Here is a 13,039-nt window from a genome sequence, read left to right on the forward strand (position 1 = left end):
AAGTTAGCTTTTAAATCAATTTTAAACAGGACCGCATCCTCAGCAGAAACTGTAGTTATTCGGACATTAAGCATCAGATTGACATGGGCACAAAAAAATGAAGTGCAGCACCAATCAAGTGTACACTGGTATTATGGAGAAAGGCTTACCCAAACACTTCAGCCTCTATTTATAGTCAGTTTCTTTATTAGACTCACATTAAAGAGAATGATAAAAAAATCCAATTGGCCAATAAAAACAAGTTTGAAATTTGAATGATCAAAAATCTAGGGATTTAGTTTTGAGGTTTAGGGCAGAATCATAATGAGTCCGAGACTCTACTGGGTCCCAACACTGAACCAGTTAACATTGATATTTATTCATTTAGCTGACACTTTTCTCCAAAGCAACTTACAATGTTAAGACATCATTTGTTACCCATTTACTCAGCTTGCTAATTTTACTGGAGCAATTTAGGGTAAATACCTTGCTCAAGGGTACTACAGCAGTAAGTAAAAATAATAAAATGACATGGTGCAGGAGGTGGCTAAGTGGTTAGGTGCCGGTTCAAATCTCACTCCTCCTGCAGTACCCTTGATTAAGGTACTTTGTATAAACCTAACACTACAAGCTGGTTTTAAAAAAAGATAATAGTAACTATATATTACACATCACCACTGTGTAGCAGCCAGATTAAGAGGAACTGTCACTATATTACTGAAGTATAGTGTGACCATTTTAACTTGACAAGCAGGATTGAAGTCAATGGTCTCCCTTAGAGTCTTCCTGAATCCATTCCCTTCAGTATCATATGGCTGCAAATCATGGCCTGAAGCTGCCACTTCCCCTATTAGACCAGTTGTGGAACTCAGCCAGAATGTTCCAGAAGCTCCGTAGGCAGCCGCAATATGTATTCCTCCATCTGCTAAGGAAATAGTGGCATTTGAAAACAAGATCACAGTCAAAGTTTACTTGGGACAAAAAAAATACATTTGTTAACGCAAAAGTAAAGAGACTTGACACAATTTTAATTTTTTTTTTTTTTTTAATTCCACATGAAATTACGCATTCCCTCCAATTAACAGTTACACTTGGGTGCTCCATATGAAAATTCCAGACACAAAACAAAGCTAGTCAGCCCGACAGCCAAATTGTCCTCCACACTGACTACTTAGCCACATGATTTTAGGCAAGTATCAAAAGAAAGATTTTTAAAAAAATCCCTAATTTGAAAAACAGTGACTACCATAAGCAAAATGGGAAATTTACCGCTCTGCTCAAAACACGTTACTGTAAGAGTATCACGCCTTTTAAGTGCTTGCTTAGCTCCTAGTTATCTACACCTCGTAACTGTTAAATAATGGCTTTTGCTGGTCACCCAAGATGAGGGGTAGTGAAGAAAAACATCCGAGCAGATTACAGTAAATGGAATGTTGAGTTTTCTGCCCATTGGTACAGTTCATGATTCTGGTGGCGAGTCTGTTATTCCAATAATTCATGTCCAGACACTCTACTAGCTATACTAAACCTCCTCCATACTGAGGATGGTTCCATGTTGGCTTTGCAGAGAAACATAGCTGTATCCAAACAACATCTAACACTTCATAATGTTTTACATATGAAGAACACACATACAGTATATAACTGACATAGTAGACTCGTCACGTTGCATGTGTTAGAGCCCCTACCCATTTGCTTTTCGCATGAAAAGGAAACATGTCCAATCCCCCCCCCCAAAAAAAAACCACAAATGGGACAAAAAAAACCGGTGAAAGACCTTTTTAAAAAAAAAAAAAAAAAAAAAACTGGGATGCAAGGTGATCTCAGTGTTGACGACGGGCTGAAATAACAACCGGAAAAAATCTGGTGTTTCAGTTGTTCTTGCCATCCTCGGCGTCCTCGGTCTCACCCTGGCTGTCAGAAGTCCACAGCTGTGCAGGAAAGAAAAAGCAGTCAGCGATGTCATGTCATGCTTACAGTACACAGCTCAGAACTGCTGCTGTCATCATTACCATGGCTTTATAACCTGTATAAATTCAATTAAAAAAAATATACCTGTTCACACTGTTGGGAATTTCAACTAAGCTGCTTAGGTTAAATATATTTAGCAAATCACTGCAGCATTAATAAACTTCAGGATACAAGACTCTGCCCACTATGCAGCCTGCTGTCCAAGAAAACTAATGTAATAAAACCGTGACCAGACTGCTGGTGTTCATCTGATAGCCACTGGCACTGATACTTTAGATTTCCTATGAAGACTGGCACACTCACTGTCAAGTTGTCTCTCAGTAGCTGCATGATCAGTGTGCTGTCTTTGTATGAATCTTCGTTCAGTGAATCAAGTTCTGCGATTGCCTCGTCAAAAGCCTGCAAAGAGAAGGGGATGGATTTAAAAAAAAAAAAAGTATGAATCTCAGGTGTTTTTGTCCCCGTGCCCAGCAAGCGGAAAGAGGGAGCACCACCTACCGTCTTCGCCAGATCACAGGCCTTACTCGGCAAATTAAGGATCTCATAGTAGAAGACGGAAAAGTTGAGCGCCAGGCCCAGGCGGATGGGGTGCGTGGGCTGCATTTCTTCCTTACTGATGTCAAAGGCAGCTTGGTATGCTTCCTGTGAGCTGCTGATGATTTCTGGAGGAAAAAAAAAGTGACAAAAGAGGACAGTCAATTTATTATTCCCATCAGTGTAAGCACAAATCTCACAGATTTTGACAATAAACCTGTGCTATCAGAGTGACTCACTGTAGCCATAAATAAGTTTGCTTGTAAAAATTTGTTACATTAATGTGGAAACAGAGAAAAAAGGTCTTCAAAAACATTTCACCATTTAAAAAAGATGATGACATGCAATTGCACACCACTTCAAAAGAAACAGTCAGGAAGCAATGGGTGGAGTAGATGTGGAGCCTGGCCCTTGCAGCTCAAATACCATCACCCCAGCAATGATGCAACAGCCACCTACACCTAACTGTGGCAAAATGGTTTCGATACCCTGCCTACTTGCACCAGAAAGTTTGTTAAAATTGATAACTTTGTAGACCCTCATATTGAAAGGACCACCATACGGTTTAAAGAATGGGAGTGCTCACTTTCCCAAATTCTCAGCAACAACTTCTGGCAGTTATCTAAAAATACTTTAGCTGTATAGCTTTGACTGAACATAGTGACACAGTGGCCAGAACATACTTGTGTGTTCTCCTCAGAGGAAGCCTGACACAGGAAACATTTTAATGACTCAACAAAACATGACTCACATGCTGTGTATGAAAAATACAAACCCCAGGTGCCACCACAGTCTAGCCCTTTTCTCTCTGTTCAGTGCACCACGTGTCAGGTGGAGCACTTTTTTGTACTTCCTTGAGGTAGCAGAGGCACAGCGTAGTGCGAAAGTTTCACATGATGTAAGCTGCCATGCCTGCATGGCAGTTCCAGATGCTATGCCTTTCTGAGCAGTTCACACACTTTCTTGATTGTAACAGTGAGCATAAAGCCCCTATTGCCTTAAACAATTGACATTTATCCAAGAAAGCATAAAACCTCAGATTCACAGGTGATCAAAACCAGAACTGCCCCAACAATTCTACCACATGGCTGAAAGTACATGGGGGAGCAAAATATATCTTTAGGAATGGAAACATGCAATCAATCTGGAATAAGTAAATCTGACATTAAAAAGCAGTTAGTTTTGCATATTAAAAAAAAAAAAAAAAAAAAAAAAAAAGGAAGATGTCTAAGTTCTTGCCAAGGCCTATGGTTTCACACACAGAAAAAGGAATATCTATATGTGAAATACCAGCACTATTGTGAATGGCACTCATTTACTCTGCCTGCTTCCATTCTTGTATTTATACTTGTTGATACAATAAGGAAGACGGACACAGACTCACAAATGTTCAGCCTGATCCCATCCTTTCCCCATTGTGACTGGCTCATTGATATGACTAGCTTAAGCAGAGGGGAATATGTTGTAGACATTTGGACACCCGATAGCACAGTGCTTAGAGCTGCTGCCTTTGGATCCAACAGTCACAGGTTCAAATGCCACCTTCAGCTGTAGTACACTAAATTGTAAAGTTACCCAGTTGTGTAAATAATTGTAACTGTAAAAACTCTAAATCCATTGGGGGAGTGGCAGCACTAACCACTATGCTACCCGGGGACACTTCAGTGTGCTAGCATTACACTGCAACATAATCCTTCTTAAAAAACACCCAGACAATATAAAACTTAAAGCAGGAGCCTATATGTTCACAAAAACACAAATGCAGCCACATGCATCATTTCCCTCAAGCTTCCGGTCACCAAGAAAACACTTCAACACAGCATTCACAGCAGAAAATCTCCTACACAGTGAATAAGCAGTCACCAGGGGCAAATGTACAGGCAAGTCTCTTCTTGACACACCGGATGCCACACCCACGTGTCTGCTCATAACCAAGTGGATAGGACAACACCCAAGTGCAGTATGCCTGTATCTGGGTATGGAAAGAGCTCTACAGAAGAGGGAAACGCCCATCTCAGGTGAGATCAATCACAGGTTATGGTGAACAACTGACTCCATTGTATGGACCAAAAAAAAAAAAAAAAATTCTTCTGAGTAAAACTAAATCCAGCTGAACTATTGCCTTTTGAAACCATTCTTAACAACGCATGGAAATCAGCTCAGCACAGCGTTCCCTACCACTGTCCCTCCCTCTGAGGGGGGCACTTGTCCCAACTTGCTCCCACTAGCTCTCTCCCCCACCTCTGGGGGATAGTGTCTTCATCTTGCACTGTTCTCAACACACTTGTCACAGACACACCCCTGACAAAGCTCCCTCCACCCTCAGTGCCCTACACATCACTAGAGCAAACAGCCCTACCCACACTGCCATGGCAAATGGCTCCTCCCACAGTTCATAGTTCTCAATCACATCAAAAGCAAGTTTTTTTTAATCTAGTTTATTTATAGGTAAAAATAAAACCACTGACTAACCAAAGTGAAGGAAATAAATTACCTCAAACTTGTGGAAAGTGGTTACATTTATAAGAAAGAAAGAAAAAAAAAACCACTGCAAAATTACATCTTCCCCACATTCTCTTCTGGACCTTCTCTTGTCCTCTCCAGACTTTTTACTCAACGTACCGTTTTTCTGCTCTCCCACGGCAACCTCTGCTAAGTAGCGGTAGTAATCTCCTTTCATTTTCAGGTAAAACACTTTGCTTTCAGCTGGGGTAGCTTTGGGGATGAGGTACTTGTCTAGCAGACCCTGTAAAAGAAGAATGAAATAAAAACAATGCTTGAGAAACACAGTATCCGTGACATGGGGAGGTGTAAAGTTAAAAACAGAATCTCACCATGACTTCTTGGATTCCTCAGTAAGCAGAAGCTTCAAATACCACCTTACACTGTTCAAGCAGAATTTAAATGTTGAGACCTACTTAGTGAGCAGCATAATTTAGATCCCCCCCCCCCAAGAAACTATTTTATATATAGACGGACAGACATACAGCGAGTTAAAGCTACCTTAACACAAAAGCTGCAGACTATAGCCTTTTCAAGTGCATGAGAAAGTAAGAGAGAGAAGTTTTTCCTCCTTACATTCTACCTAAACTCCAAAGAATCCCTGAAAGCTGAAGTAGTTTACTGAATAAGCACGGCACTTTTCTTGTCTGTTGCTGTCATCGAGGCCTCGAGTTTGCACAGGCAGACTAGCAAGTTCTACTGGGTGAATACACATGCAGCCCCCACACACACACACACACACACACACACACACCGACGCAAGCATCAGGCAGTGCGCAGTCCCATCTTTCGCTAGAATTACTACCTTTCAAATAACAGGCCACCAAGCTACATTAAGCAGACACTTCCTTAAGCTGAGCATTCAGGAAATCTGCAGTCAGATGTGCACTTTCACCTCTTTTAAGTATATCGGAAACAAGGTTTTAGAGAATGCACACACTGGTTTCAGAAGGCCTCCCAATATCATCAAGGTGACAATTTAACTTGGCCCAAAACCTTAAAATGAGAGCAACTTAGTTTACATGAGAAAAAATATTTTCTTTTAATGAAGACAGCATAAAGAGATTTACCAGTGCCATACAGTACTCATAAAATAAGGAGCAAAGGGAGCACAAGGAAAAAACGCAATTAAAACTGCAGTACTGTAGGAACTCCTTAGTGAACAGCCATTGTGACTGCAGCATACAGTATATGCTCACAGAACAGTATTAAATCCAGGAATACTGACCCGCATTGCAACACTAGCTGCAACGGCTTTTATACTTGTCAAATGTATTTTTAAATAAATTGATAATTTACTATTAATTTTTAGCTAACTTGCAAGTAATACTGAAAAGCATTTCCACTTATGCATGAAGAAAGCATTTTCTAGGGGAAAACAGTAAACTACTAGATTATGTATGAATTTCCAAATGCAACTGAAGGCTGCTGGGGGGCAGCTGGTAGAGACTGAACAGAGGAGTTTATATAAGGCTGTATGTGAGGCTTATGACAGCATCAGTGAGTGGGAAGGCAGCTACCTCCCAGTGAGCTCAGAGAAAAGGCACCTGCCCACTCCTAGCACCAAGGGAAGCTGAAACGACCTCCCGTCACCTCTGGCGCTGGTGGCCCAGAATCGAGGCTCAGCTGCTGTTATTACAGGATTATAACCCAGTGACTCACCACCACGCCAGATATTTCACTGCCACAACCACTTCTTTTGAGGCACTGTAGGATACTCATTCCATTCACAGCCAGGCCAAATGTAGGGGGCAGAAACCTCTCATTTCCCTCTCGCCTGTAAAGAGCTGCAGTGTTGCTACACTGCTTGTGATGTGAAGTGAAGATGAAGTGAATCCAAATGCAAATGTAAGACTATTGCCGATGGATACAAATGCAAATTCAAAATGATGGGTATGACTGCATTGGACAGTGTGGCGGAAAAAAGGCAGTGCTCATTTCTCAAAGAACTATCAGCAGGCAGGACTAAATATAGCAGAAATCTACAATGTATTTAAACCAGAATTACAACGGATTTATAAAATAATGCACTCTGCCTTTTTCCGCACTGAAAGGCATTCTGGCATAGACTGTCCTGAGGTAAATGCCCTGCAAAAATTTCAAAGTGAACGGATATAAATTTTACATGTTTAATATTTCCTAGTGTGTACATGTCACATGTATACACACCAAGCAAATCTTTGTTCAAACGTTAAGGGTGTTGGGGAAAAGTGTCAGCAGTACTTCCCCATACCATTGCCTAGTTTGAAGCAAAAAACAGAAATACCATAAACTTTCTCTTTTCATGTAGGAAGTTCTGATTTAAAACCTCCTGGAGCCAAATTCTAATACCCGCTTTCCCAAGGAAAAATTAAAGAAACTAGGAACAAACTAGGACATACATAAATGGAACACGTTTTTATGCCAATTGCTTCAGTCATGCCAAACTTCCTATTTTTAAATGGGCGTTGAGCACAGATTAAATAACTGGTACTTCAAAAGCATTCAGCAATCAAGAGAGATATAAAGATGGCCCATTGTCCACAACAGCTAATATGCTTAAATGCTTTGACGATTACTTTGTGTCACTGTATACATATCATTTGAATTCACTGTAATTATCCATCAGCTGGTCTTTCAAACAGCCCTTGCTGGACTCACTGTTAATCCGCCACCACTTCTAGACAACACACCTGTGACCCAGGCTGTTCTAAGGACGCATCTCTTTGTACTGGGACAAATAAGATGAGGAATGCACTAATGAGCTTGGCTGGACGAGGCCCCTTCTTATGACAGGTAATTAGAGCAAGCAGTGCAGATCTATCTGGATTAACTTCCAACTACCTTACAGGCAGCATTAGAGCTTAATAAAAAAACAAAAACAAAGAACTGATGGAAGGACTCAAGGTTTAACAAAGGGTGCACATTTTGGTTGATCTCAAGAATGGTACCACTACATCTTTACAGCTTTGCCCATTCTCCATTCACTCACACACACAACAGGAGCAGGAAACAACTTCAAGCTAACAAATATAAAGGGAGTTATCACTGGGGCACACCCAAAACCACATATGAGTGGGCAGTCATTGAGCCACTCAAGGGCCAAGTACGAAGCTTTTCAATCTGCTTTTAAACTGTAGTCACTTTTAACACTAGACCATAAAACTGCGACCAATGCTGTTACAACATCAAGGGCTTTCAGACCAATATCTCGTTGCCTGCTGACCATTTTCCACTTTATTCAAAGCTTCATGTCCAACCAAGAATACCAATACCAGGTCTCAGTCTCCCCACTTTAGAATTTAGTAGTGCCACTGAGCAGATTTTTAATGATGTGCTCAGGATTAGCACTATAGTGGCATCAGTGGTGCTAAGTTAAGGACTGAAAAATTCAACCTGGGGGAGAATCTAATGACCAAATCCAGACCAACTGATGACCAACTTCTACACTAAGAGGAACCTACTGATATACCAACAGAATTCTGGGAAAAGTCTATAATTCTGGAAATGTACTGAGGAGACCGACACGTTCTGTGTACAGATATCAAACCTGAAGTATAGGCTCCATCAGTGTCACAATTTGGGAACTACTTTTTTATACAAAGCATAAAGCAAACACTAAGCAGAAAGAAACAACAAAACAAGACAAACCTTTTTGCCAAAAACATGAGACAAAATTGCTATTAGTCTGAATCTGGACAACAGTGACCCTCAAGTGGATTAAAGGTTTCTTAAAATGGATGGATACTGGCGTAAGTGAAGAATCCCAACCTTACCAGCACATCATTGCAGATCTCCTTGAGCTCCTTCTCAATCTTCTCTCGGTATTCCCTGGACATCTGCTGCTTCTTCTCACCACCCTCAGTCTTCTGCTCGATGCTGGATATGACGCGCCAGGAGGAGCGCCGGGCACCCACCACATTCTTGTAGGCCACAGAGAGCAGGTTGCGCTCCTCGTTTGAGAGCTCGCCACCTTGCTCCGTAACTTCCTTCATGGCTGATGCCATGTCGTCATAGCGCTCTGCCTGCTCGGCCAGCTTAGCCTTCTGTACCAGCTCTGTCTTGTCCATTGTTGCTGGGTCTGGGGTGGAAGAGGGAGATAGGTCACCAAATGGTGTTGCACTCCTGCAAGGAGTTGAATTCTCACTCAAACTTATCATTTAAGCTACTGTGATGACATGCCTTTCCATTTGCATTATGTTGTGCTTTGCTAGTCATATTGTACAGTTCTCCCAATACTGTGGACAACAAACTTTCCACATGAAATGGACCAGATGTAGCTTCATATTATAGTGCACAGACATACCACACATCTCTGGATAATTCCTGACTGCGTATTGGGCCTCTTATATATCATTTGGCAAGATATTATATGTATGAATTTATTTTCAAGGAATCAAAGTTTGCCCCACCTTAACTTAAAGTGGGGGGGAACACTTGGACACAAATGCAACATTTAAAATTCACATGACATGGACTTTGAGATGCAAATGATTTTGATAATTTGGTTACCCTTCTCCACAAAGCAACATTCTTTTTTCTAATCATTTACACAGCTGGACATATGAAAACACCCTATTTATCTATACATAAATAATTCACTAAATGTACACAATAATGTGCCTGCGCGTGAAAAAAGGAAAAAAGCACAATCCAGTCCAGTTACAATCGATATCTTCATAAAGTTACAGCCTGCTGAATGGGCCACAGGCACTCTGTCCCTTCCTGACGCCACAGATTTTCTATGCTCAATCAATCTGCCGTTTTCTGCTCTCAGGAAGCGCAACACACAGTTACAAGCATCAAGTACTATAACTGTTCCCATTTTCTACTCCTCTGGACAGAGTGACGGTGTGGTAAGGGGGGGGAAAAAAAAAAAAAGGGATCGCTTTGAAACCGCTTAATGCAGCCAGATGTCTGCTGTGGAGTCTTTCCATAAAGCCTGCCTCCTAAGCGGATATCCTCCAACATGTTACAACTCATATCACGCAAAAATGCCAAATTAGTCACGGTCAAGTTATGCAGCTGAATGAGTGCACAGAAATGTAACCGTTTTCCACCCGTGACTACAAAACTTAGACCGTTACTTCGAACTACTTATTTCATGACAAATGCAAGTGGGGGGGTGGACTCAGAACAAGACATACAAGATCCATTTTCTTAGAATAGGTAGGAAAATATCTATTTGATTCAGTCTAATGCACAGAAACTATGCTTGTTATAAAATGTATTAATCCGGCTCAATGATGTTAAGGCCGGCGTGGACCATTTCAACAATTCCACTCCTCAAGCTGAGCTGCCCTCAGGCGGCGCTGTCGTGTGCAGGGAAAAACAGAGACATGCCCCAACACACCCAGTCCCTCTAACCTGTTGGAATGGTCAACGTGTTTCCATCTTTCACGTGTGCCGGGGTTAAGGCAACACGTACAAGACATCAGCTCAATACAAAACTGCTTTGGATTGTAGAACTGTCAAAGACAGTCACTGGAGCATCACTTGTCCACACTGCCTTAAAGGACATCATACCGACAGTCATCAGAACATTACAGGGCCAAATATGTATCAACCATCAACACCCCAACGCATCTGGATGCTGACCAGCAACTACAAAACCAACATAAAATTAAACCAATAAATATTTCACCATGGAATCTGGAAATGTTTAAAGTCCCTTTTTAATGAAATGTTCTATTTAACAGGTCTTGGGGGGGTAAGTAACAGCAGGCTAGCTGTGGGTCCTCTCTGTGACCTGGTTTCTCTAACAGCACAACAACGCTGACACAGAAAGCAAGGCAACTCGAGAGACCAACACATTATATATCTTACGAAATACAAAAGGAGCTAAAAATTTCTTTCAATTCTGAGATCCACAGCCAAACCACCAACGCACTCCCATGATACAAATATTTAAAAAAAGGAATACAGACTGATGCGAGTTGACTGCTGTCTTTGAGCCTAGATTATATTAGAGCTGCGTAAAGGTGTCGACTGTCACTGTCCTCACCTGTCCGCATCACTTCCTCCTGCATCACCACCCTCGCTTGTTCAGAGCTCCACCCCCACCCGTCCACACCTTCCTGTACTACCCTCACCTCACCTGTCCACACCCCCTTCGCCTCTCCCTAGACCCACACCCATCTTCCTCACATTTGTCCGCAGCCCCCCCCCGCACAGCCACCCTCCTCACCTGCTCGCAGTCCCTAGGCGGCCGCAGCCCCTCCCTACACCTGTCCACAGCTCCAATTCTCAGCAGCACGGCAAAGTACTCCGAGTCCGACCGCTGCAGCAGCAGGTCCGCCGCGCCAAGAAGAAACTCAAAAAGGGCGTGTGAATGTGATAAACCAGCGAGCGTTAACGGAAAACTTTAATAACTGCAAATAAGCATTTGACCACACAGTAATGTCGTGTAAAACACTAAGTGACGCTAACAATAAAACGGTCACGAGCTCTGCCTCCAGACGACCTACCCCCGCCCCCCCGGCCCGGCGCGCGAGCCGGGTCGCCAGCCCGCCAAAAGAGGTATAAAAAGACACTCACTGTCGACAAGGTACCCCTAAAAAAAAAAAAAAGGCCCGACGGGGGAGAACGAGCAGTGACGCGGTGTCGGGCGCAGAAAGCAGCCCCTCCCAAGCCGACGGAAACGTGGGGAAGGCGCTCGGTTCGCCCGCTGCTCGGCGCCACAAAGCTGGGCAGCGTCGATGGGCGCCGCTCATTGTTCTAGCACGGAAGCTAGCCCGCTAGCTAGCCCACTCCTCTCAGCGCACACAAACCCCTCAGTGCGTCGCTTCCGTGCCCCCTACACCGCATTCGAACCCCTCTAGCTCACTATTATGAGATATATAAACGTTTAATACACCATTTTGAGGCGCCTGGTACCGCTTACCTGACTGCGTCCGCGGTGACTGTCGACTCGCTCGGGCTACAAAGCCACACTCCTCCGGCGGTCCGTTTCGATCTGGTGCACGGGGTTTCCCTCCAATCACACCAGCCCCTGGAGCAGGGGCAGGGCGCGGGACCGTGACGTCAAACGTCGCCATGGCAACCGCTGACTGACGTGATCCGCGAATCCACACACAGACACAAAAAAGACGAGGCTCGTAGCCCTTGGTGACACGGTTCCCTCCACTTTGTTGTTACTCTATTATTATATTCATATATATAAGGAAAAAAATTAATAATAGCATGTACAATAACACTGTTATTGTACGCACTATTATTCATTATATAATCTATATATATAATATATAATACAGTGTTATTGTACATACTATTATTTATTATATATAATATACTATAGTATAATATAAATAGTATAGTGTTATTGTACACACTATTATTAATTTTTCTTTTATCACATTCTGGTGACTCAGACACACATTCTGTTTGTCCTGTTTCTGCTCACACAAGGAAGCGTGAATAGTGCGCTTGACTGCGGTAACACTGTGCACCTGGGGGGTGTGAAAAGGAAGAATACATCACATATGCAGAACAAACTTCTGGAACACTGAGATGATCATCCACACTTCAGACCCTGCCCCTGTGATGCACAGGCAGAGCAAAGGGGGACATTTCCCCACTAATGTCCAACCAAGTTTTTAATTTGTCCCCTCTAATATTTGTGTAAAACACTGTTTAGTTGATTTACTGATTTACAGAGCAAAGTATTCCTACTGTATCAGTTTGGGGTGAGCACTTGCAGGAGCAGGGATTCAAACCAATAGCCTTCAGTTTACATGGTGACACCTCTAACCGCTACCTGCAGCCCTTTTATTCATGGAATTTTTTTTATTGACAGTAGAATTAGATGGAAATAACCATGTTTTTAGTTCCACTGAACTTAATTAAAAGAGACTGTTCATTATTTTAGTCATAAGGTATATGGCATAACATGTTGCTTTGTGTCTTTAAAGAGCCTTATAGTACAAAAAATCTGTTAAAAAGAACCCACTATACATTTTAAGGCCTTCTTTTGCAAGGCCTTCGTGTTTCACTCTGCAAATAGCCAAAATTCATTCTAACTCCTTTCGTGCCGCGTATTCCTAAGCTTTCATTTAAGGCACAGCCAAACATCTAA

General features: G+C 42.4%; 1 protein-coding gene across 1 annotated transcript; it reads right to left on the bottom strand.

Annotated features, from left to right (window-relative positions):
• Nucleotides 1–1,004: 1,004 nt before the first annotated feature.
• LOC108940674 (14-3-3 protein zeta-like) lies at nt 1,005–12,017 on the bottom strand. Its single transcript, XM_018762978.2, has 6 exons — nt 11,849–12,017; nt 8,742–9,046; nt 5,107–5,230; nt 2,449–2,612; nt 2,254–2,349; nt 1,005–1,910 (listed from the first exon to the last, which is right to left on the bottom strand). The coding sequence occupies exons 1-6, from the start codon at nt 12,000–12,002 to the stop codon at nt 1,851–1,853; spliced, it is 903 nt and encodes a 300-aa protein (XP_018618494.1). The 5' UTR covers nt 12,003–12,017; the 3' UTR covers nt 1,005–1,850.
• Between the last annotated feature and the right edge of the window lie 1,022 nt (nt 12,018–13,039).

This window comes from Scleropages formosus, chromosome 18 (assembly GCF_900964775.1).
Source record: "Scleropages formosus chromosome 18, fSclFor1.1, whole genome shotgun sequence".
Taxonomy (NCBI): domain Eukaryota; kingdom Metazoa; phylum Chordata; class Actinopteri; order Osteoglossiformes; family Osteoglossidae; genus Scleropages; species Scleropages formosus.